Below are 26,131 nucleotides of genomic sequence, written 5' to 3' on the forward strand. Positions count from 1 at the left end.
CTGCATGTATGTGTGTGAGTTAGCCTTCTAGTTCAAAAAGCAGCTCTAGGAGACAAAACTTCAGAAATTCATCCTCCATCCCCAAGATTTTTATGCATCAGGTTTCTGGTTTACTGGCCTCAAACACAGCTTGGGTTGGCACTCCACCACAAAGAACAGTGGATAAGAAACTGTGTATTTTCTGACAAGCCACTGAGCTGGAGCCTAACGTGCTCATCTTAACAGCTCATTTGTGTCTGCTGTCCTGACATGCTGACATTTGCTGTCAGGGTTCCTCTCCCGGGCAGCCAGGCGCTTTGCTATTCAATGCTGCTGCCCTAATCCGCAGCAGCACACACCAGGCTCTTCCTTAACTACTAATGCAAGGTTGGTGCCTCTGGAATCCAAAGAAACACCCTCCCCCTCCCCCCCAAATTAAGATTAGCAATGGCTTCTCTGTTATGGAAACTACACAACAAAGACAACACAGGACACAGACTATGAAAAAAAAAGGTATTTATTATTTACACAACTGCTATAGTTCCTTAAGAACAATATATACCATTTTCCTTTGAAAGGGTCAGACTTCTTTCAAATACATGAACTGCATAATGCACAAGTGTTGGTAATGCCAAACAGCAGTCACATCACACTCCTATAGTGCAGGCATAAGCAGCGCAAGTAAATGATACTTTTAAGAACAGTATGGCTGAATGTTGTATTTAAACACAGTGTTTGCACTTTGACAAGGTTTAGCTAGAAGAGAACAAGGATTTTGATCATGCTTTGTTAGGAATTAGACTCTCCCATCTTAGGTTTAGACTTCTTTATCTGACATAGGAGAATTTTTCAGGCAGACTGCTTTTCACTTACCAAACAAGAGTGGGTTTCTCTCCCGCAAACTTCAGTCTTTTGTTTTCCAGTCAACACTGCTTTATAGTACAAGTTCACATACTGGGGTGGCCACAGAGGTGGTACTTTCCCATCTTACTGTCTTGCACAGAGAAACACTGACATACTAATACATACCAAACTTAGACAACTTGTAATTTATAGACTTAAATACTGGAATGGGAGAGGGGGACTGTTTCTAAAGATGGAGGGAATAGAGGACTTACACAATTCATACACTGCCAAGGATGGCTCCTTTCTCAACTTTTTTTGGTCTAAGTATCTTTTTTTTTTCTAGTTTTAGAATGGTTTTGGTCTTTAATGGTTAGGGTTGTACTTCAGCAGCAAAGGAGAGGAAAGTATTTTAAGTAGTAACACCAGAACTGAATGCAAGGGAAAAGTAACTGACTTATTTCTCCCACTTTGAGCTTATTGCTGTGATATTTGAAAAACCCCACAACCAACCAACTGGAAGACCAAGTATTAGCAGTCATTCTGGCATTGGATCCAGTGTCCAGCACTATTATACTCTAGCATAAAAAGCAAGGAAAAGTCCAATGATCTTAGTTATGTTCCCTTCAATTCAGTGCCACACAATTTTATTAGCGTTATTGTCCTTGCTTCTTTGAAAGATACCTGAAAGAACAAAGGGACAGTTGTTCACGAAGGAAGAGGTAGGCACAAATATAGCTAGCACCTTTCATAAACTCAGAACAAGAATCTGGTTGCTTTTCTCACTAGCAATCCCCTTCTTGATAATCCAAAGTTAGAAATGTGATCAATACTACATAGGATTTTATTTCAGTATTATTCAATTCCAAGGTAGATCTTCTTACCCTAATTCAGAGTTGTATTTTTAGTAAGGCTCTACTGGGCTTTTTGAACAAAAGGAAAGAAATGCAAACATGCTGTGTTCTAATAAGTTAAACATGGTATCTGTTGGAAGAGCAGCTATCCTATCTTTTAAGATAAAAAGGCCCATTAGATATGGCACTCTTTCAAATAAATTCAAGACATTAATGAGCATAACCTAAAAAGAACAGCCCTCCAAAAGCTGCTTTAGAGACACTGAGTTACTCCAAAATGCTTCCTTTCTTATCTCACAGTTCTCTTACTGCTACAGCTGGAGCAATCTGGCTATGTGGTAACACTGAAGCCTTTGGAAATACTCCAGGAAAAAAAAATCTAACCAATTTAGCTGACAGTGTGAACTTCACTGCTTTTGAAGTTGCAGCATTTGACTTTCTGTTCTAATCAGAAACAAGAAAGAAAATTGCATCAAGTTTGCAAGCTGTTCTTTCAAGCAATGAATGTTTTTCAAATAGCATATTGCATGTTTCTTTCACATGTATTGAAACTTCAGGCTGTTGCATAAAAACATTACGAAGAATTTTACCCAAATGCTTCATCTAATCATCCTCTGGCAAGAATTAGGATGGTAAGCAGTGCCCCAAGCATTTGGAAAAATCTTGTCTATAACACAGCAGCTTATATTTCAGAGCTGATGAAGACTGAATACCACACAGCCTGGGTATAGCACTTGAGAACCACACTGTAACACTTCCAAATCTCTGAAGTAACTGCCCCAAAAGCTGCCTTGTGACAAAGGACCTGATATCTGAACTGACAGCCTATGTTTCTAAGAGTGGAGGGAGCAAGAGATTTCCAGGGACCAGGTTCCTTCAAACATTCTTTCCCTTTAGGAAGCATAATCACTTCACAGAAAATAACTGGCAGCCCTGAACACTGGAGAAGTAAGGAATGAAACAAAATAAAAACCATTCTGCCAAAATCTTCAGGGGAGCAGCCCAAACACTATAGCTTTACTAAAGTTCTACTCACACTAAACAACCTTTATAACTGCAACTGATGTCGAAGTTCATCAGCTCAGTTGTTTCTGGTCAACCTCAAGCAAAACGCAGTGGGTCAAGGATAGAAGGAAGAAACAATTTAGACTTTGTTCTTACCTTTCCCAATGTTTGTGATTCAGCTCCAAAAAGTCATCTAATTTTGCTATTTCTTTGAGGTACTGAGTGAGCTTTAGAAGCTCCTTGTCTTTATCCCGATTTAAATGTGCTTTCATAAAAGGCCTTATCTATACAAAATAAACAGAGTATAACTATTTGCTCAAAGTAAGAAAAATGCCTCTGATTCTTTATCATTTGCCACCCAATTAAAATGTACTTTCAGCACTGTGCCAAGGTATAGCTTCTCTGAGGTAAGAGGAAGCAAAACCTTTTCCATCAGTGGACACATCTAATTTGTCTTGTAATTCATGCAAAGCAGACTGTAAGGTTTTTCACACAGTATCACGGTATAACTTAGGTTGGAAAGGACCTCGAGGATCATCGAGTCCAACCCATCAACACAGACCCCATGACTAGACCATGGCACCAAGTGCCACATCCAATCTCCTCTTGAACGCCTCCAGGGACGATGACTCAACCACCTCCCTGGGCAACCCGTTCCAATAATGAATGACTCGCTCGGTGAAGAATTTCCTCCTCACCTCGAGTCTAAACCTCCCCTGGCGCAGCTTGAGACTGTGTCCCCTTGTTCTGGTGCTGGCTGCCTGGGAGAAGAGGCCAACCCCTTCCTGGCTACAACCACCTTTCAGGTAGTTGTAGAGGGCAATGAGGTCACCCCTGAGCCTCCTCTTCTCCAGGCTCCAGGTTTTTGTTGTGCATGCCCACCAGAAGAAATTTGGTTTGTCTTTAACTTCTTTAAGCCTTAGCCCTCTTAGACAGAAGGATAAAACAATCTGGAATGGACTGCCTTGTCTTCTAGTATGATTTGATAGATGTTTTTGCAGGAGACACGAGGGGTTTTCATCTTTGCTTTATGAGCTGTGTGTCATCACTGGAACCAAATGCTTTTCTTTCAACAAAGAGCATTTAACTACAGTCATAGCTTCTGTGAAAAGAGATGTCAGAAATAAAGCTTATCTGACAACTGCTTTAAGCTTGGAATATGTTATACCTGTGCCATGTTTTAGTGCTTCACCATCCTCATCTGCAGCTCTGTTAACATCCTGACAAACACTATTCAAACCCGAGCTAGAGGGAGCTCTCTGAATAATCCTTTCCCAGTGAAACTTTTGCTGTTCCTGATTTTCCTGGAACGCTGTACAGTTTCAATTAACATCATCTTGTCAGATCTCATCAATTGCTACCTTCAAATCATGGAATCTTTCAAAGAAACATCATCTTGGATTTCTGCACCTGAAAACATTGTGGTTTTATGAGGGTTCTTTTAGTACCATGCTGTTGTCCCCTCGTGTAAGTTAAACTGTGGGAAGAGGTTGTTTTCAGATAGCTTTGTGGTTTCAAATGTGATTTAGCAAAGTTTATGGAGGATATAAGAATTCTGGAAGTTTTACTTAGGAGCAATTTGAAAGAAAAACAAAGAACATTAGGCCAAATGTAGGATCAATAGGACTCAGTACCTTTCCTTAGCAAAAACAAAGCATCAGGAGATCAGCATTATTAGGATGAGTAAAAATGGATTGTTGTGTTATGTTCAATTTTATATTGGGCAAAACCCTATAACAGCATTAAATATTGAGTTTCATTCTTCTTTTGTTAGGATCAGCACTGATAACAGAGCATGAACTGGTTGACAGCTTTATAAAATACAATATTTGCTGTTCTGCAGTCAAAATGGCTTGAGGTATTAATTATCTCCCAGAACAGAATTCTTGCTATTATATTGGCTTACTGACACTTGTTATTTTCTGAATATCACCACTCCTGAGATCAAACATCACATATTTCCATGGTGCCTGTCTGCAATGCCCAGCTCAATTAGGGCTCAGAGATACAATTTAAGCAGAAATTGTCATTTCATTGATTTTTGGTAATATTCTAAAAGCTCACTTAACAGCAAAACAGTTTATTTAATACTACTATAAAGGAAATGTTAGTGCAGACAAATGGCAATCTAAATAAAATAGACTAAAATCTGTATCTCTGCTAGTTCAGACTAGCTTTTCTTTATCATACGGCGAAGTATAGGAAAGTCCTACTTGAAGCACAACAGAAAGCAGTCATCAATGGAAATTCCATTTAAAAGTACCTTGAGTCCATTCTGTGGATTCATGAGGAAGTTTCGGCCAATATCATCAAACATAATAGTGTTTTTTTTGCTGTAATACTCGGAAAACTTTCCCCAGATAACACCAAGAGGTTTCACCTGCAAAAATAACACATACAAGGTACCTGTGGTAAATCAGATCATATACAGAGGACAAAAATAGCAGTCTATAGGAACTTGAGTCCAAGTTCCAATAAACACTTGTGTTCTTGTGCTGAAAACTCAGCAGGTTTGGGGGATTTAATAAAGGAAGGGATATGAGGAGGCTGAGATGAGACCTTATTGTTCTCTACAACTACCTGAAGGGAGGTTGCATTGGGGAAGGAGCCAGCCTCTTCTCCATGATGGCAAGCAACAGGACTAGAGGAAATGGTTATAAGCTGCACCAGAAATGGCTCAGGGTCTATATTAGGAAATATTTCTTCACAGAAAGGGTTCCAAAACATTGGAATGGTCTGCCCAGGGCAGTGGTGGAGTCACCATCCCAGGGGGTGTTCAAGTAGCTGTGGACACTTAGGAACATGGTTTAGTGTTGACCCTTCGGTACTAGGTTGAAAGTTGGACTGGATGATCTTTGAGGTCTCTTCCAACCAGATAGATATATTCTGTGATTAACTATCCCCAGGACTCAAAAATATTTTTCTGTTGGTACTAAATTTTCTTGCAACAGTTATCTATTATTTGATTTGAGAGCAGTGTTATCAAAATGTACTACTCAAGAATTGATAGAATTGGGTTTTTTTCCTGCTGAAATTCTCTGTTTCCAAGATTCTTACACTTTTCTTGCATGGAAGCTCCAGCACAACTTTATGTTTGAATATTTCCAAGGGCTATGGTAACATGTCAGTTGACTGTATAAAAAGATTAGAGGAAAAATAGGTGCTTACATCTATGAGTCCTCTTCTAGGAGTGTGCACTGTTATCATGGCAGCGCTGTCCAACATGAAAGTTATCTTGTAGTTTGCATTGGTACTCACTCCCAGCTCCTGCATCACAAAGATTTATTACTAAAGCTTCCAATCGTGACAGTTTTACTGCTGTACAACTGGAACCACAATTATAATTCATTGTTTATTAAAGGTTGAGCTGCTGAGAATTACCAGAGACAATAAAAACAGGTAACTGAGGAGGGGTTAATTTATTTTGACCCAATGAGAATCATAAAAGTACACCATTCTACCAAGAGGAAAAAAAAAAGGCATGGTAGGAATTTATTTTGTCAGTGTTTATTACCTGAAGCTGATGTCAGCATAAAATCAAAGCAGAAAAGGCAAAATACAGAGGTCTTGCCCATACCTTCATCCATAACCTTTCAGAAGTCCCACATGCTTTAATTCTACTCAGTATCTATAGTAAGGATAGTAACTGTGCACTGCCTGCTGCTCGTGCCTGTGCCTTCCAGTGAGTTGCAACAAATCAAAGCCCAGTCAAGAATGAAACATACATCAACAGTTCATAGCTGCAGCTGCTTCTTACACATATCCAAGAGAGCAGTTAATCAGGAATCTGTCAGTTTGCACTCTAAAGGTTTGATAAATTCTGAAATAAAGACTCTAAGGAAAACATAATTTTTGGAAATAAAAACTTTGACTAGATGAGAGCAACAGTTCCATTACAAATCCTTTGTAAAGCTGCAAAGTAATGGTGCAAAATCTGTCATGTCCTAGAATAGATACGGACAAGTTCTGGTGTGTGCAACAGCAGTAATGTGCAAGGCTACATAGCAAGGAGAAGCTGTCCACTACAACAGCTCTCTTGCAAATGTCCAGCTGCCACTGAACTGATTTACTTTTATATGTAAAAGTGTATCTTGCAAGTGAAGAGCCTACTTGGGTGAATGTCCTGTTGCACTGCAAAAACTAGCTGTTCTAGAGTGTTTGAATTCCAGGCATAAATGCATGGTAAATGAGAGATTAGACCTGGTTATCTGATACTCCCTTCTTAATGCTGTTCCTGCTTTGTAGTTTAAAGCAAAAAAACTTTATGTAAATTATATACTTCTATCGGTAAGCACCCGTGGTGTTGTCCGTTTAGAGAGAAACAGCAGCTAGCCTCTAGCGGTGGGAATCTCAAGTGACCAAGATCCCGCGGTAGGCATAGAAAGGCTGTGATTCATTAACATATCAAAGGATGGAAATGTGACTTACTAAATGTAGAAAGGTGACCAGAGCAGGGGAACCAGCAGAGCTTTGAACAATGCTTTTCCACAAGGTTAATCCTAGAACTACACTGGCAGACACAAGGTGTAACACTGCCACAAGAAGGGCAATGTTTGCACTGATTTTACTTGCACTAACTCCACCTCATCGTTCTGATGCAAGGTTCTCATTTCTGAGATCACTCTTGGATATTTTTGTTTGATTAGAAAAATTACAGTAATTCATTATCTTGAGGAAGAGAATACCAGAAAATGTGTTTTGCTCTGTAAAAAACCTGAAAAAATGTAGAGTGGAGATAAAAAACAAAAGTTTTCCCAGAAAAGGGAACAAGCTTTGATTTATAAGCACAAGCACCCAAACCCACCAACCAAAAAGACAGCAATTCTTGGTAAGCTCATTAGATTTACAGCTAAGCCTGACTGTAAATATGTTTACCACTAAGTCAGATGTGCAAAACTGGCTAGTTGCCCCATTTAGGTACGGAGGAAACTAGGACTGAAAGAAGAGCTCTTACGGATGTTTTAATAAGGCAGAGGAAGCAACTGAGTCACACAGCTGCAAGAGGTACAAGATAAACATGAAAAGAGCTTCCTCTTGATAACCTACTCCAGCCTGCCACATCTGTTTGCTCCTTTAAAAAAAAAAAGGTATTACACTTAAAGACCAGGACTCTATAAATAGAGTAAGATGAAAGCAACTATGAAGGCTGTGTGACTAATCCCAAGTTTCAGCAGGTACTGATTTGTGTTTGGTTCTGCTAAATTTAGAACCTACTGCTGATAGTTTGTGTGGAATGCTAATATTAGATTTAATCTAATTTTGTGACAGAGAGAATTTAAAGTGACAAGGAAGATTAAAAATAATGTTTTGATTCATACAACCTCCCCAGTTGCTAATCCTCTCTCTAACACTGAGCATGAGTTCGGCTCTATGAACAGCTACTCAGACTCGAAACACATTACATGTTTTCAGAACAACTTACTTTCATTTTAGCTTCAATCCACTTCATATTAGTAGCAGCTGAAAAAATCAAAGGGGAAAACAGAAGGAATACTTGATCAGAATAAATCACTGCTAGGCAATAAAGAAACAAGCCAGGAATTCAATGTATCAAATTTAATGTCAGAAAGACCCATCCTTGATACAGCTTTTATGGCTCACTGTCTTGAAGACAGTCCTCCCTCAAGGAAGTTTATTGTTATTTAGAAAAGCTTACTTTTCAAATGAACAGCTTGGGTTGCTTAGCCTAGAGAAGAGCAGACCTTCTTGCCATCTACAACTACCTGAAGGGAGGTTGAAGCCAGGTGGGGGTTGGTCTCTTCTCCTGGGTGGCCAGCACCAGAACAAGAGAATACAGCCTCAAGCTGCACCGGGGAGGTTTAGGCTGGAAGTTAGGAAGAAGTTCTTCATAGAAAGAGTGATTGGCCATTGGAATGGGCTGCCCAGGGAGGTGGTGGAGTCACCATCACTGGAAGTGTTTAGGAAGAGACTGGATGGGGTGCTTGGTGCCATGGTTTAGTTGATTAGATAGTGTTGGATGATAGGTTGGACTCTATGATCTCAAAGGTCTTTTCCAACCTGGTCTGGTCTGGTCTAGTCTAGTGTAGTCTAGTCTAGCCTAGTCTACATGGATTTATAACATTTTCTAGATCAGCTGCTACTGAACTACAGTCTGCAGGGCTTTAAGAGGTGTGCTTTGAGTAACTATACTGCCTGTGCTGGATTTTCTCCTGGAAGCAATGATCCAAATACATCAGACCTGAAAAGGGCAACAGTGCATTGCCCACTGATGGAAGAAAATGTGGAAACATTGTTCCAGAATACGAAAATGCAATTTTGTAATACAACTTTAATATGGTTTAAAGCCTAAATTGGCTAAAGCTGTTCTCCAGCTGTTGGACAGGAAGTGAAACAGCATGCAAAGGCAAATAACAAGCCATCTCTGCAGACAGAAGACTTTGGTTCATTTGGCAGTTCACTACCTATTGTCTGGATAGGATTATTTATAAAGATGGCTATCAAACAGTGTTTGAATGCTGATTACACAATTTTGTTACTTCAAGCACTTGTTTGTTTGTACAAAGTAACACTCACTAAAGTGATGTTGAGCTTTACACTGTGATTAGACCCATTCATGTGAGCAGCGTGTGGCGATTTTTCACCTGAGAATAGTGTGAACACCCCTGCTGAATATATTAGAGCTAGGAACTCATGTATTGTTTTAGATGTCATGATTCACACTAAAAAGCAGCATAAAAAACTCCCATCAGAAGATTCTGCTCTCAAAACCAGGTATTGAACACAAAACTTACACCAAATTACAATGTCATAATCCTCATATGCAGATGTCAGGAATTCATGAAGGTATGGCCTCATCAGTTCCACTCCAGTTTCAGCACAGGATCTGTGGTCTAAAAATAATACAAAGAATTCGCTGTAAAGTTTAAGGTCCTAGAGTTCAGCCTGACCTTCTTATCTATCCAGAGACATGAGGAGCTTCATGAGAGAAGTACTGGGACACTTTAAATTCATGAATGAATTTATATCAAACTACCATTCCCATTTTAAAGGTGGAGAGAAGCAGCATAGCAAATACTTACCTGTTGATCCTTACAGGTATTTGAGGGCTTCACTAATTAAACCAGAGATCTGTGGGTCTTAGTATCTTTGAAGAGTCAGGCCAAATAGTTCATCTGAGTACCTTAGCAAATTTCTAACAGCCCAGATATGACAGAGAGTCCTTCAAACATAGTCCAGTTAATTTTGTGAGCATACATCAAGCTTAATTCAGGCACGCAAATGTTGCCTGCTCAAATTAGAAATCTGCTGTCAAATTCTGCTAGCAGAAGGCCCCTAAATAAAACTTTTAGACTCAGTAACAGGTTGACTTTTGATCTGGTTGCAAATAAATCTCATCAAAAGGGAAAGCTAAGGAAATAGAGTAAGGCAAGCTATTAGTTACTGCTTATAGTTAAGCTGCTACGACACACCGACGGAAGGAAAATTCTGGCTTCCAAAAAAACCAGTCTGGCAGAATTTTCAAGTGAAACATGGTTTTGAGCATGTTTAGTACCAATCTGGAAATAAAATTTGAAGCTGTTCTCCCAGCCCCCCTAAAAGTAGAGTCAGTCAGGTACAGACTGAGATTGTTATTTTACCATATCTTGCCCTCGTGCCATGTGGTCCAAGACACAAGTTGGTAAAGAGGAATTGCTACTTTTTGATGTCTCCTTGCAGAAAGAAATAGTTGCTGCACTAACATCAACAATACACAATGCTTAAAAAAAACAATCTTTTTTTTAAATATGAGCAGAAGGCCCCAAAATATTACAAAGCAGAAGTTATGTAGCACAACATATACCAAAGTTACTGGCATAGATTTGCCACCCAAAAATCAAGAAACAGAAACTGGCATGTACACTGAACTCTTAAACAAACAAACCCCACAAGTTGCATGAAAGCTCACCAAATAGTGTATAATCAACATCCAGCACCAGCAGCTTTTTGCCTTCTCTAGGAGGATTCAGAATTTCCACTTTGTATTCCTTAACTCTGCGGGAAATTTTTAGTAGATTTTCTTCCCTAATGGAAAAGTGCAAAGAGTTAATTACAATGCATAATGTACATGCAGTTAGCAAGACTGGCTTTTAATAGCTAAAACTTCAAACCTGTTCTCTACTTCCACAACTTCTTCTTCAATATCAAAGTCATTGACAACATCATCGTTATCAGGAGGTGGCCCAAGGACATCTTCCTAGAGGAATAAGAAGAGAAGATAACTAGGATCACTTAAGGAAAACAACAGTGGGTGTTCTGTTCCTGCATGTTACAGAAAAACAAAACACTATTTAACCAAAGTGATTTCCCTTCACCAGTGCAAAGAACTACTGAAGTAGACTGTTCAGTTTGGAGAAGTCAGTGAACATCATTGTAATAGGTTTGTACTTTAAGCCCAGAACGACACAGGAGCTGAATGACTACGTTGCGATCAGAGTTAAGAAAAATCTGTTTTACCTAGGAAAATAAATACCAACAAAAATCTTCTGTACTGCTATCTTTCAGGTGATCACTGGAGTATGGAAAATTTTAAATCATAATTGGGAAACATAGGTAAGCCATTTTTTCCCTGTTTAAGCTAACAAACAAGTAAAATATTTACCAAACTCTCTTCACGAGTGCCCATCATCATAATTTTAGTATTTGGTTTCAACTTGAGAGCTCCAAGCTTAACATCATCATCTGCAGGTTTGCCTATAAGGTGAGCAGATATTTAGTTTTAATTACTAGGGTAGTGACATTATAGAAATTTGCCAATACATTTCATGCTTGATTGAGATAAGCTACCCATCAAACACCAGAATGTCTCAAACTGCATCTATAGACAGACACATTGCTGGTCTGGCTAGCAGCAGCTTTAAATCTACTTTAGCTGCACTTCCATGTCAGTAATTAAATGTATCAATAATAAACAATACTCAGTGATGTACAAAATCCCTATGTGCATTCAAAAGCTAGGTCTGGGAGGTAGATGGCCTGATAGTAAACACATCCTGGCTAGGTTTAGAGGGTGTTTGTCCTTAAACATCTCAGGCGTATCCACAACAAACAATTAATATGAACAGTTACCCTTCATTTTAAGTCCAAGTAGTTTTTGACGCTCTGGTAGCACTCCTGTAAGGCCTTTAAGGGACTGCTTCAGATCCAACACTGTGTCTTCTTCTGATAGTGAGGTTATTGTATACTCCTGTCCACCCCATTTTATTATGAGAGAGAGAGACATCCTTGACGCATATGTTCAGTATTGTTTCCTGAAAAACCTGCTGCAGGTGGAAGATACAATGGTCAAGTATGGCAGAAATAGGAGAATTGCTCTTTTCAGATGACAAACCATACAGTCTGTTCAAACTGGTTTTGATTTATCGTATTGTACATCAAAGAGCTGTTTGTTTTGCATGAGCAGATGATAAATGTGTGGATAAAATGTTGAAACTATAAGGGAGAAGGAATAGCGCTAAAACTGGGGCTCCCAGTTCCACTTCAGTGTATTTAGCAATGTCACAGTCACTGTTTGCTCCAGCATGTGCTCATTTGCTGTGTTCTGTGCAGGTACAGTCTGTTCACTGCACAGCCAGCACTCAAACAGAGTACTGCAGTATCATAAAAGTCATTTGGAAGCTCAGAAATGTCCTCTGCAATAATTATGCAACCAAACCAGCCATGGGGATATCTTTACACATATGACAACAAAACAGCAGATATGAAATACTTGAAATATAGATAAAACCCCAGTAAAACAGTTCTGAACTCAAAAGTGCATTTAGCATTGCATTTCTCTAATTACTTTCTGTGTGCAATACTTGCAGTAATACACACCCCAGGTCATGTCTCACTGTAGCAACATCAAAGTGTGAGTTTGAGAACAAAGCCAAAATACACACCTACACAATGCAATTACACTGTAAGACCTGCACTTTCATTGCAGTGCTGACAAAACAACCATAATTATACTATCTTTAATTTCCAGGGCATCACTTATACAAACTGTAGTTAACAGTTTAGTCCTCCATTAGACACAGCAGAAAAACAAGATTCTTAGCTTTATGCAGAAGGAAGATGAACATGTTTTTTTTTCTGTTAATGCTTGGAATCAAGTAGATGGAAAGCTATCAAAAGTCTGTTACTGTCAGGAGAGGTAGGGAAGGCCTCTGCACCAATAGTGAGATTGTCCTCAGAGGCAGACATTCAAAAAGAGAAAGCAGACCTGGGTAAAAAATGGAGGCCATCCACCCTCAAGAAATGCATTGCACCAAGAAACACAGGCCTGTCAATTCTGGAAAAAAATCTCAGATCCCAAAAATCTGATTCTTCTTCCTCTCTGGTATTGTATTCAGAGTCTGTTAGGAATGAACAAGTAGTTAATCAGGCAATACCCCCTGAGCTCAGACCAGAAGACAAATAGAGGACTATTTACAAGCTGCTTGCTGAGGACACTACAAGTGACACCTTCACACTATTCTCTAAAAGCACTGAAAACAAATTGAAGAGGAAAAACTGATACCACAGAAAAATTATTTCCCCTTCCCCCCCCCCCCCCCCCCATTTTTCTTTTCCAAAACATCCCCAAATCATATAGGGACCTGGGATCATCCTGTGAAAAAGACCCATGGAAAAGGAGCCCTTGAAGCACTAAGAAATTCAACTCAGTTTAAGGGTGCATGGCGTCCAGCAACATTGACACATAGGGTCATTATCATAAATTATCCCTGCCTGTAAACCTTTGACTAAGTTTACAGAAAGAAGAGTTTATTGTCTGTTTTCTCACCTGTAGAATACATCTGAAATCACTCTGCAAGAAAATGCATAGGGCAAGAGCTGTGAGAAAACTTCTCAAGTCTCTGTCCAGCACTAAATTGAAAAGATCATCCCTCCAGAGCTGAGTGCTTGACCAAACACCTATGCTTACTACATTACAGCCCTGACAAGATGAATGTTATCAGGAATGCCAAGCAGAAATAACGCACCTTTATTCAATGCCAAAACACAAAGGGATACCAGGAAAATTTAGTAGAAGAAGAGAGAGATGAGGATTTTCAAAGTTTCTACCATCAGGGCTGGATGCCACACGAAATAGAAGCTAACCGAAATGAAGCCTTCTTTGGTTAATTACACCCTCGGAGCCTTTACAAACCCCTTGGACCACTAAGAGCCTACAGGCTGGAAGGTCACTGGGTAAGACAAAGTGTTAAAAGTTGTGTTGTAGTTAAATTTTTGTATTACACCACTTTTCTAGGAAGACTTGGAAGAGAGACGCCCATATTTTTAAGTTTCATTAAGCAACATACACTATAAACCATAAAAAAAAAAAAATCAAACCACCCAACCAAACAACCCCAAAAAACCAAACAAGGCACGGAGAGTGCAGTACTGTGCAGACGAGACCGCAGCACTTTCTACTGCACCGCAACAGGTGGAGGAACGCGGCTTTCACATCAGAAACCGCTCTGTGTCAGCCACCACCGCAAACCCGTCTCTGGACAGCAGCCGCAGAAACACGAGCGTCTCCCGTCGGGGATGTCCCAGCAGCGACAAGGGGCGAGGCGCACGAGGAGAGCCCACAAGCTGTCGCCGGGACCTGGGGAGCCGCTGCCGCCTCACAGACGTTAGAGAGGCACGGACTCCGCCGAGAAAAGCGCCCATCTCGCCCCCTCCCACCCCCGCCCGCCCCTGCGATCGGCCTTGCCTCACCCCGGCCCGGCAAAGGCCGGCTTCCGCCGCACACGGACGGGCTTGGAACCACCAAGCTACCCCTGGATCGGGGACACGCAGGCGCTCCCCGCAGCCCACCGGGTCACAGTGCCGCCGCTGATCCACCCCCACCCCTAGGCAACGCGATGCGGCCCCTCACCCTGGCAACGGAACCGGCACCGTCCCGGGATCCGCCGCACCGGAAGCGGAACTGTCGCTCACCGGAAGCAGGAGGGGGGAGACGGCGCGCGGCGCTGGCGGCTGGCCGGATGTGCGCGAGTTTCCCGCCCGGCCCGCGGCAGTGTCGCTGTGGGAGCGCGGGGCCCCGGGGCTTGGTTCCCTGCCGGCAGGGTCCGCGCTGACCGGGCGGTGGTGGGGAACGCGGGGTGCACCTTCAGCTCTGCACCGTTCAGGCTATGAGGCGAGGCGAAGGGAGGTTTCACGTGTACCAGGTTCCCTCCCCCGCCCGTCTGAGGAGAGCTCGGGGCTGCTCCCGGCGGCTTCATGCTTTTGCGAGGCGGCGTCCGCGGAGCAGGTGTCCTGCGCGGGTCCCCGCACTGCCCTCATGGCTTTTGTGAGGCTAAGCTTCACTGGACACCACCAGATTTCAGCCTGGGCCCCAACAAGCAATTTCCACGTGCAGCTATTGCCACCGGTGTCTCCCTTTCATTACTAGCCCTGAGAGGAAATTGCTCTCTACTCAGGGTGCCTGACTCTACAGGCATGCTGCCTTTTTGTGTCTGTTGAATCATAACTTAGCAGCTGTTTGCAGCTGGCTTCAGCTGCATTGGTTTTGTGATTGGACAGAAGATGTAAAAGAAAAATGTATTTTGCACAAACACGGTCTTTTGCACTTGCAGAAATAGTTGCAAAAGTTCTGCATTAAAGTTTGGTCTCTTACGTGGAGTTGAGGTGATAGAGATTGCAGTTCTGCTTGGCATCAGCAGAGATGCTATTAAATTTGAGGGAGAAAAATGAAAGTTTCAGTTGGCATTGCTCTGTAGATGAAATATTTTCTCTCTGGTGATAGGGAAGGGAACAAAGAGTAAAGGTAAGCAGCTGTGCAGCAAGTACAAGTTGCTTCAGAATGGCTGTTGTAACTTCTAAGAGCCATTCCTAGTTTCAGTGAAGAAGTGCAGTATAAATAAAAAACTATAGAAGGCAGATTTCTTTCCTTAGTGGATATGAATTTAATATATTTCTTGATATATATTTTGAGTATTTGAGGTTTAACATAAAAGCTAAACAAAGTGGTGCAAATGGGAGACTGCTGTAGTGACTGTTCATGTCAGGTTTAGCATCTGACTGCAGGTAAATCCATGTAAAATCAGTTGTTTTGTATGCATCCTAGTCATGAAGGGTTTGCTTTTTCCTTTAATGACACACAACTGTCCTCAGCATGGAGGCAGCACATTGCAGCAGTGCTGGAAAGCTTCCAAAGCTGCAACTGGTAATTAAAGACACACCCTGCATAAAAGTATGCACCCTCCAGGCCTGTTTAAAAATTCAGGCTACAGAAATTATGCACGGTGTGATTGTCTGTAATCTTTTAAAAACAGAGGTTTTTTACTGTTTTCTGGTTGGCTTTTAAAAAGCTCTCTTGAAGAGGAGGTGTAGGGTTTGTGTGTGTTTGTTTGTTTTGAAGAGTAATATGAACAAGAATTTTGAAGTAGGATGTGTATTTAATTTCTGATGTGACCTTGGTGTTTTTAGTGTCCTGAGCTGTGACTAGAACATCCTTGTGCTAGGTGCTGGCAGAAAGTGCTCTGATGCTGACAGCACTCCTGGGACAGATAAACACATCCTTTTACTTAGCTGTGAAAACGCATGGTGGTGCTCAAGCCTAACGTTAATGTGCAAAGTAGTAGAGTAATTTGACTAAGACTCTGTAATTACCATGCAGACCCCAAACAGCATAATCTTTTCTTTGTACTGAGGAGTTTTTGTGCTGGTACTCTGGCCTTACTGCTGCAACTAGCAAAGCAAAGAGAAAGGGGAAAGTAGTGGGGAGATTTTAAAGCTCCCTTTCTTTCACCTTGATGTGCACTACATCCTGGGATGCCCTGGGGTGAAATAAAAAAAAGTGACTGCATGTCAAATTGATGCCTGCTGGCTCCTTTCCAGTACCTCATGTTCACAGCAAGCTTTCTGAGCGTTTGGAGGAATATGTTCCTCTGCATAAATACTGAAGCTGAGGAACTCATCTCCTAAATTGATGTTCATACTGCATGTAAGAAAGCAAAATTCCCACTAGCAGCTCTTGCGGGGGGGGTGGGGGTGGGGGTGTGCTAGGTAAGAATCCTCTCAAATTATGATTTAAACCTGAAAACCTTCTGGAAAGCTCAAAAGGTTGCTTTAAGGATGAAAAGAACGATTAGATTGCATCTCTGTGTGATGTAAGGGGTTAGAAAGCAAAAGGTGATGACATTGCAGGGCTGAGAAATGCTAAATATTTATCATATTCAGTGACTTTAATGGTGGCTAGTCAGTGCAGATGTTAATGTGATGCAGATTTGCAACGGGCCAGCATCCCAGAATGCAAGGTTTTTCAACTTCTCTTTTCAATTTAAAATAGCTTTTTGGTTCAGAAAAGTCTACCCCACTTCTAAATTGAGCCCATGTTAGAGCCCTCATTCTCTACTAGGAATAGAAAATAGTTTGGTATCAATGTATTTTAATGTCTTAACACCTTTTGTTTTCCCATCTTGACTATTTTTACTATTTCCTACATTAATTACTTTTTCCTAGTGCTTTTTCTTTGTTTTATAATTTGTTCTAAGCAAGTGGTAGAAGTAATGATATCTTAGAGTGCCAGACTCTTCAGGTCTATACCATTAAAGTGTTTCCAGCCCAACGCAGACACATGTGCCACCTTTCCTTGCTGTTCAAGATCACTCCAGTGTCATGCAGCAGACAGCATGGTTTACTGGACACTGCCATCACTGTGCCCAAGAAATGGAGCATTTGAATGCAAGCTCTGCCTCTGAATTACAGTGTGGCTCTGGGCAGATCACCAAGAGATGAATTTCCAGTGTTCAATAATGTGGTGTGTTTCAGTAACTAGCAGCTTGGCTGTAGACATGGACACATCTCAAGTCTGTCAAATCACCACTAGCACAATGGGTCTCTGTCTCAGCTTCTTTATCAGCAAAGTGGAGGTTAGATTAATATTTATATAGTTCTCTTACAGGAGTTTTTTTTCAGGATTGTTTAATTAATCTTGGCACTGTGAAATACTAGAAATACTAGAGCCTTGTACCAGTGTACCATATGATTTTCCACTTCCTGAATGCAACTGTTATTCCTCTGGCACTATTCAGCCCAATTATTTTTATTTTATTTACTTCAATTCTTTGTGTTCTAGATTATGCCCCACTGGCAAGGGATCTCGGGAGAGAACTGTGATGCTTTTGTTCACCAAACAAAACCTGATTCATCACTTTTCCTTACATCACCACCCAGCTCTCTAGCTTCTCAACACAGACTGGTATGGCTTCCCTTTAGGTAAGTTGTAAATCACAGCAGCTGTGTGTTTGTTTGGAATCAGTCAGTGCTCTCCAGCATTGTAAAAGTAGTAAAAATATATGTAATCATAAGAGATATGTAATTATCAGATATGGTGCAGGAGTGGTTTCCTGAAGAGACTGAAAATAAGTATGAAACTCAGGAACTGGAACTAAGTGAATTGCTTTAAAGAGCTCTGAAAAGCAGCGAGAATGGGAGGAAAAATAAGGGCAGATGAGAAGCTAAGCAATGGGGGAAAATGTAGGAAATAAGATCACAGACAGGGAAAAGCAGGGGGATTTCTGAGAGAGGGGTAGAGAGAGAGTAGGTAATCACAGAAAGAGATGCACTGACTCTGTTGCTATTGTAGGACTCAGTAATGCTCCCAGTTCCTGTGTGTGGCTATGGGTTTCTGCAGCAATTAAAGTTTATTTGTTCCTACGTTCACTGAATGGGATAAAAGTCCAAAAGAACACAGAGGCTTTGGGGGTTCTCTGCTGGCAGTATTATGAGGCACACCAAATTAAGTTTTGCAGGCAACCTTAATTTTTGCATTATTTAACTTTTGCCAGACTTCTTGTAAGAAAGCCTACTTCCTAAGACATGCCTTTGCTTTTATATATGCATGTATGAATATTTTTTTTAATGGCTCGTGAAAAGCTTTAAATAAACCTGGCCATGTTATTGTCCACCTTAGGCATGCAATGTCATAGAATCATAGAATTGTTAGGGTTGGAAGGGACCTCAAGGATCATCTAGTTCCAATCCCCCTGCCATGGGCAGAGACACCTCACACTAGATCAGGTTGCCCAGAGCCACATCCAGCCTGGCCTTAAAAACCTCTGGGGATGAGGCTTCTACCACCTCCCTGGGCAACCTGTTCCAGTGTCTCACCACCCTCAGGGTGAAAAACTTCTCCCTAACATCCAACCTGAATCTACCCATTTATATTTTTTTTTCCATTCCCCCTAGTCCTGTCACTACCTGACATCCCAAAAAGTCCCTCCCCAGCTTTCTTGTAGGCCCCCTAAAGACACTGGAAAGCCACAATAAGGTCTCCTTGGAGCCTCCTCTTCACCAGACTGAATAGCTCAAACTCTCTCAGTCTCATAGGAGAGGAGCTCCAGCCCTCTTCGCATCCTCGTGGCCCTTCTCTGGACATATTCCATCACGCCCAGATCTTTCTTGTAATAGGGGCTCCAGAACTGGACACAGTATTCCAGGTGGGGTCTCACCAGAGCAGAGTGGAGGCGGAGAATCACCTCTCTCGACCTGCTGGCTATGCTTTTCTTCATGCAGACCTTGCACTTGGTCTTGTTGAACCTCATGAGGTTGTCATGGACCCACTTTTCCAGCCTGTCAAGGTCCCTCTGGATGGATCCCTTCCCTCCAACGTGTCTGCTGCACCACACAGCTTGGTGTCGTCAGCAAACTTGCTGAGGGTGCACTCAATGCCACTGTCCATGTCGCCAATAAAGATGTTGAACAAGATTGGTCCCAGTACTGATCCCTGAGGGACTCCACTTGTGTCCTTCTAAGTCAGCATATTTTGCTGCTCTTGAGAATTCTTATGTGGGATTTTCTTTGTAAGCAGTTTGGGGTGCTGGCATTTGTCCATCCACATGGACAAATCAGGCTTCCACATTATCTGAACTCTGAGAAGGTCTTTTGAAAGTTTTAATGAGATGTCACCATAGTGGCTCCCTTCTGTCCTCAGTTGCTGACCACTGAAAGTTTGGAATCCAAATGCCTCTGTTAATAATGGGAGATAAACAATCATTGAATTCAGAATTTTTAGCCACCCAGTGTTGAATACAGAAAAGGCTTTTAAAATTCTAGAGAAATGAAGCAGAAAGTTGAGGTGCTTTTAAAAAGACATGCCTGACAAGGCAGTGGTAATGCCACAGAGCTGGTCTGCCCATTAGAAAACCTCTGCATTTGTGGAGTAATGCATTTGCAGAATTAAATACTGAGAGGTGATAGAATGAAATAAAGGTGGGATTCAGTTCCTATTGTTTGAGTGCAAACTGAAGCAAGAACTTCAGTGGTTTGCTACAATACTTTCATGATATAATTACTTCTATAACAACAATAGGGATTTCCACTCCATCTCCTATAAATACTTGTTGCTACTTAGAGTTGTACATATGTCTTTGTCTCTCCCCCCTGCTTGCTGTTATTTCTTGCAGAAACAGCACTGAATAGAGGCTTTATGACTTGCAGATCCTGCACTGTCGCCCCTGTCCTCAGCCTGTCAGCACTGAACCAACCCCACAAAGGACTGCAAAGAAGTGACTCATGGTTCTTCCTCCATGTACATCATGAGAAGACAAGCAGGCCCTAGAAATGAAGCTGAAATTCTGAAGCCTTATTTGACAGCTGCTTCATGCCCTTGTGATAAGTGGGGTACTGGCAAGTATTAGTGAACAGTGATGCAGCAGTGAGTCAGATGAGGCAGGCAGAATGATAGGGTGGCTGGGGAAGCCATTGTTTTCCTGTGTTCTCTGAAGGAGTCCAGGGTTGAAAGCTGTGAGTTTACCCTGGATACAGGTGATAGTATGACAGTTATGATAAAAGTTAACACAAACCGCCTTTTTCTTCTGGTGTTTTGAAAACCTTGGGTACTTAGACAAGGGTAATTTTGCAAAGCAGAATGTGTACAGACACCCAAGCCCTTTATTTTCATCTCTGCTTCATAAAGATGTTGTGTTGAGGCTATACATTGTTAATACCTATGCCTGTGAACCCTCCAGCTCTCATTAGAGAGGGCAGGAAAAAAGCAATTACTAAACTGGCTAGGCCAACCCTTGTGAACTACAGGATTTTCCAGTTCAGCATATTCCCTCATTCCTCACTGCTGCAGAGTTTTTTTCATGTCCCTGGCAATGTGGCTTTGTAATTTTTCAAACATTAAAGTGAAAAACATTACTTCTCTTGGGTCAGTTTTTTTTTCCTTAGCGCTTATGAACGCATGATGCATGCTAGGGCTTGGCCATGCTGCTTTTACAGAGTAATTATTAGTGGGACTTTCCATGCTGGGGCTGGGCGCGGACTGTGATGATGAGGTGCTGCACGTAGGATGCTTAGCACAGGTCTCCAGCTGAAAAATGGCAGTATGGAAGAACAGTGAGTCTCTGGTGGTCTTCTTGTTGGTCTCACAACAAAGGTGACTATAGATTTTGCAGTACTCCACTAGGGAAAAATGTAGTTAACCCTAACATTTGAAATTAATATAGTGGTTTGTGTTCCACAAGGTTAATACAGAACATTACTAAAATAGAGGAGATGGCTTTTATACATTTGACCAGACACTGCCTCAAATTGTGCTGGCGACTCTCTGAGTCATCGCCCAGCCTTGCAGCTGCCCTGACGAGTCCTTCGCGTCCCGAGAGGACCCAAACCAAAACTAAAACCCTGGTGTCTTTAAAGCCAAAGCTCTGCCCTTTCGGGAAGGGGGTGGAAGAACAAGGCTAACAGCGTGGCGAGCAGCCGGCTGGTGCCGCGCTGGCTGGCAGGGAGCCCTCTCCACGGCGCGCAACTGCGCTCAGCTTCCCCTGCCTAATTCCTATGCCCAAAGCGGGTTTTTCCACCCAAAACTGCGTTTTCCCCTTGAAAAGCCTGTTCCGCTCTCTCACCACCCCGGGCCCTGGGGGACAGCGGTAAGGCGAGAAGCGCGGACCTGCAAGACCTGCTCAGCGAACACAGTACCCCAGCCCCAGCGCCTCCAGCAGCTCCGGCGAGGGCGGGCCCAGGGGGGCGCGCGCGAGGCGGGGCCGGCGCATGCGCGGAGCGGGGCCGCGCGCGCGCAGGCAGCGGGGCCATGGCTGCCCGTCTGCGGGGCCGGGGGGTGTCGGCGCCTTGAGGCGGCGCGGCGCAGCCATGGTGCCTCGGGGAGCCGCTCTGTCGCCGCCGTCGGGCACCGTGTCGCCGCCGTCGGGCACCGTGCCGCCGCCGTCGCTGTAAGGCGCGGAGCCCCGCCGCGCCACCGGGGAGCAGGATCAAGAGGAGGAGGTGGCGGCAATCCCGCCGGTCCAGGTGATTCCCCACCCGCCGTTTCAGACACGCGCGGGCCCCTCCCCGGCCGCTCCGACTGTCGCGGGGGCCGAGGCGGGGGCGTCCATCCCTCCCTCCTCCGCGTATCCCGGGGCGCTCTTCCGCGCACCGCGCTGCTCGCACGCGTGTTCGCCCGCCCGTATGGTGGGGCTTCCCCGGCCTTCCCTGTGTGCAGCGGCCCATCATCCCTTCCCGCCTCCCCCCTTCCCTCCCCTCTCCCCTCCCTTCGCCGGCGCTGGCTTGCAGCGAGCCGTGCTGGGGTTACTAGAGTTCAAAGGCGGCGGAACTGCGCGGGGCCCGGGGAAGGATGCTGGGGGCTTTCTGCGGCGCCGGTGATGAGTGCGGGAGTTTCGCCTGGCAGGCGGCAGGCAGGAAATAAGTCGCCGGCTGGGAAGTGTGCGTGGAGGGGAACGGAGGTGGAGGGGGGGTCGTGGAGCTCGCAGGCCCACATGCTTGAGTACGTGTGCCCAGCCCGGCGGTGCAGCTGGACCTGGGCCCGGAGGATGAGCTGCTCGGTGCTGCAGTCGTGACTGAGGTGCTGGCTTCGTTGGGGGAGGTTGCGATGGTCCCCTCCCTCTCTAGGTTCTGGCTTTACCTTCTGCTTTCCGCGCCCGTCTGTAAATATCCCCTAACCCTTTGTCGGGCTGCTAGACGCCGCACGCCCGCGGCGGTGAGGCACGGAGCTGGGTCCAGGTGGGAAGAGGGGAGGCCCGGCTGTGCCCTCCGAAGACGGGCCCTAAAGCATGTGGTAATGGTTATGTAAGAAGCAGTCCCTCTGAACAGGGATTTTTTTTTTTTTTCCTACTTATGTTAGTCGATTTTTTTGAGACGTTCTGTAGCCTTTCAAAATAGGGTTTGTGATGAGAATTTTCATTTTTTTTTTCCCCCCTGTGATCGAGAGTAGTTCTGTGTACTCAGTACACTTGTGACAGATGGTTGCTCTTGGTGGAAGTCTTTTGCTTGCGCTACCTTTTTGGGAGTGTGTGTGTGGGACCTGGTGCAGAGATAACCTGATTGGGGGAATAAAGTGGGGGGAAAAAAAGGCTGTTTGTTTTTCTTTTAATTTTATTTCTTTAATGCATGCATGGAAGTATCAGTTAACAAAGGAGAAGAGTAGACATTATAGGCAAAAAGTGGGTTTTGCCACTGAAAAAGGCAAAATATAATAATATAATATATTTGACTTGTAAATACTATTTGTGATCTCATTGAAAATACTTCAAAAGTTTGTGGATGTTGCTGTATTTCTTCTGCAGATTTTAGTACAAGTTTCTCTTAGCCTATTTTGTGGACTTGGCACTTGGATGCTTTAAGTTATATTTGTGTTAGGGTTTTTTTCTGGTGTGTGTAATGCACCCTAGAGATCAAGTCTGGGAGAGGAGGAAGGAAATAATTTGTAGTTACTCTTTGATCGCTTTTGTTTTTAGGTTAATGATGATAGATTGAAATGTTGAAAAAATATCTTTTAAGATGAGAGCTGTTAAGCTGTTGCACCCTGTAACTTTGGTTCAACTGTAACCTCGGCTTATATTTACCAGTTAAATAACAAGTTCCCTCCATATGACAAACTGTCTTTGTTTCTAGTTTGTTTTGATAACTACAATAATGAGCTGCTGGGTTTTGAGCTGTAATATCACACAGGGATTCAGTTAGCTCCTAAACTAAACATTAGGAAATAACCTCTCTTTTTGAACACTGTTCTATGAAAGGATTGTCAAAAAAGCTATAAAGCAATATAAAGCTGCTGCTTATTCAAAGCACAGAATTCACCTGCATCATTCTGAGAAGTTACTGATGTTAGAGCAACCTAATTCTGAGATAAGAAGTGAGCAGCCTGCCTCGGGAATAAATAACAGGGGAATTCCTTTCCTTTGGAGAGGGTGGAAAGTATCTCACTCTGGTTCAACAGCTGGGGTCCATGGTGCAGATGCAGAAAAGTACATCATGCCAGTATGATATGAATAAATGGGTGTGTCGTGGAAAACTCTGTAAGCCTGCTTAGAGTTTCATGTTGCACTCTCAAAAATACTCTCTAAGCTGTTTGCTAAGCTTGCGTTGGTTTCCTCCTCTTCACACAGACATGCAGATAGCTTCTCTTTCAGTCCTCTGGAACTCTTTATGTGGTGATTTACTTTTTCTGAGTTCATTTTTTAGCTCCAGAGGGACCTGGCAATGTTTGATGTGGTTAGAGAGTGGACAGTTCATCGTTGTTATGTGTTTTAAATGGATGTCCATGTCTAGCACCTTCAATATGATTCAGACATTTGTGCCGGCACCCCTGCCTCTACCTTTATAACATTTCCTTTCATTTTAGAGAAGCCCTGCTGCTTTGTAATTAGTTGCGTACTTGAAAGGAACGTTCAGGAGTGGGTACTTCATCTTGTGGAGATTTTCTGGAAAGATTATTTTTTTTTTGGTTGCTTATCTTAAGATTGAACATGCTTTAAAAGAGACTTTTCTAAGTGTTTTCACCATGTGTTTGATCTTTCTGTCACATGAGTCAGGTACTGCAGGAAGCTAAGCTGCCTATTTCACGCGACTGGAAATTGATGCTCTTTCTGTATTACTCAGATAGCTAAGGTAGCAGCAATGGAAACTTTATCAGTATTGACCTAGAGAAATTTTGACAGCCTAATTTTATAGTTTAATTTTTTAACAGTCAGGTAGCTAGTTATTGATTGGCATTGCAGGTGCTAAACATAGGCTGTGTCTGTATCTGAAAAGGCTAAAAACTAAACGAGCAACTGTGAAGTATATTTCATCCTGTCACGTAAAATCATCCTGGCAATAACACATTTGGGTTGCAGGGGTTTTGTAAAGCTTGTGTGGCTGGTCTTCCTATGATCCAGCTCCCTGAGGTGGGCTGTCACAGACTGCATCATCTTGGGCTGTCATTAATGCTGTGGGTAGGTCCTCTGGGTATTCTATCCTCTGCAGAGGAGCTTTGGGATTGCTGCCCAGATTTTCTCAGAATGTGCTGATACAAATGTGGTTAGGCAGGCTTGTAGGTGTAGGCTTGCAAACACGGCTGTGATGGCAGAAAGAAAAATGCTGAATAATTAGTTAATAAACCAAACCTTGGACTGGCAAGAAACTGTGGAGTTAAAAAGGACCTGGGAGCCATTCAGTTTGTTGGTTCAATCTAGATTTTCTACTGAAGTTTTTACTTACAGATACTGTCAGTTCCATTTTAATTTTAATAAATTAGATTCCAGTCTTTCAGTTGCCTGACTGAACTTGGCAGATCTATGAGCTGCAAACAAGGAGCACCTCTGAGTGTGACTAGATTTGAACGGATCAGACGCAGGCAGATGCTGCTGCTATAGGAATCCACAGAAAGGTTTTGCTGCATACCTGGTGGATTTGTTAACCTTTGTTCACATGTGTTAGGCCCTGAGTTCATTCCCTTGATCTTACCTACTCATTATGAAAAATAAAAGACACAGGATGTTTTACAGGCTGCCCATAAATAATACACTCGCTGTATAATTGAGAGTGTACTGGAACTGCGCTTAGCCTATCAATGTACTCCAGAAAATAAATCTTTAAAGAAAAGTTTAGCCTCACAGCTCTGTGATATGTATCCTAATTTCCTGAACTGATTTTCTTTTTCCTGCTATAAAAACTCACTAGAATTAAAGAAAGTTGGAAATACAGATATTTTTTATTTCTTTTCTGTGCAGGTAACTGCCTTTTGTTGGTTTAGCCCATTTTTAAATGTCTTTAATGTGAATGCATGCTCACCTAAGTCCCTATCAGCAGATAAGTTGACCTAATTTGGTTTGCAGTAAAAGTTGTTTTTCGCAGTGTCTTATATTTGTGCAAAATTATTAACCTTAACTGTGCCTCAGTTCACAACTGAGTAAGTCTTGGGTGGGTAGGAATGTAGAAACTTACTTGTTTTCTAGGAAAAAACAGCAGCTCTCCAGTCATACCCCCACAGCAATCCATATTGTTAGACCAGAGGGGGAAAAGTAGGAGAAAAACTGATTTGTTTATTCTTATTAACTTCTTACATAGCAAGATTGAGCAGTCTGTTTGCTGAGTGACTCTCTCTCTAAGCCTTTAAATTGAAGGCTAAATAGTCTCTGATTATTACTTGAGTTCCTGAACTGCTCTAGAGAGCAGTGAAAACAGAGCGCTATTGGAAATGCTGACCGGATCCTAATGCCGGTGTTAGCATGCACATCTGCAGTGTTTCAGTGCTT

General features: G+C 42.7%; 2 protein-coding genes and 1 long non-coding RNA gene across 9 annotated transcripts in view; 2 read left to right on the top strand and 1 right to left on the bottom strand.

Annotated features, from left to right (window-relative positions):
• Positions 1-478: 478 nt before the first annotated feature.
• UBLCP1 (ubiquitin like domain containing CTD phosphatase 1) lies at positions 479-14,589 on the bottom strand. 2 transcript variants are annotated; one of them, XM_068161336.1, is made up of 11 exons: positions 14,527-14,589; positions 11,748-11,941; positions 11,281-11,372; positions 10,790-10,875; positions 10,588-10,703; positions 9,434-9,532; positions 8,104-8,141; positions 5,850-5,948; positions 4,945-5,061; positions 2,838-2,965; positions 479-1,506 (listed from the first exon to the last, which is right to left on the bottom strand). In XM_068161336.1, exons 2-11 carry the CDS (start codon positions 11,899-11,901, stop codon positions 1,479-1,481), a joined length of 957 nt encoding a protein of 318 aa, XP_068017437.1. In that variant the 5' UTR covers positions 11,902-11,941; positions 14,527-14,589; the 3' UTR covers positions 479-1,478. The 2 variants fall into 2 exon arrangements, with proteins under 2 accessions (XP_068017437.1, XP_068017447.1); XM_068161346.1 differs by having other exon boundaries at positions 11,748-11,938; positions 14,527-14,576.
• Positions 14,590-14,829: 240 nt separating this feature from the next.
• LOC137452696 (uncharacterized) lies at positions 14,830-20,790 on the top strand. Of its 4 annotated transcripts, none has more exons than XR_010990148.1 (3): positions 14,830-14,901; positions 17,731-17,870; positions 20,094-20,790. It is a non-coding gene; the product is annotated as an uncharacterized lncRNA (long non-coding RNA). The 4 variants fall into 4 exon arrangements; XR_010990146.1 differs by lacking the exon at positions 14,830-14,901 and adding an exon at positions 14,908-15,417 and having other exon boundaries at positions 20,060-20,790; XR_010990145.1 differs by lacking the exon at positions 14,830-14,901 and adding an exon at positions 14,908-15,417.
• A 902-nt stretch (positions 20,791-21,692) lies between these two features.
• The window catches only part of RNF145 (ring finger protein 145), a 50,083-nt gene continuing 45,644 nt past the window's right edge, over positions 21,693-26,131 (top strand). The window contains exon 1 of one of the 3 annotated variants that reach the window (XM_068161365.1): positions 21,693-21,905. The gene's annotated coding sequence lies outside the window, so the exon portion shown is untranslated. Of the gene's footprint in view, positions 21,906-22,204; positions 22,320-22,440; positions 22,459-26,131 lie in introns of those variants that run through there. The other 2 variants (XM_068161372.1, XM_068161377.1) reach the window with 2 other exon arrangements.

Source organism: Melanerpes formicivorus, unplaced genomic scaffold (genome assembly GCF_026170545.1).
Source record: "Melanerpes formicivorus ecotype bairdi unplaced genomic scaffold, bMelFor1.0.p_v2 SCAF_2, whole genome shotgun sequence".
Lineage (NCBI taxonomy): Eukaryota > Metazoa > Chordata > Aves > Piciformes > Picidae > Melanerpes > Melanerpes formicivorus.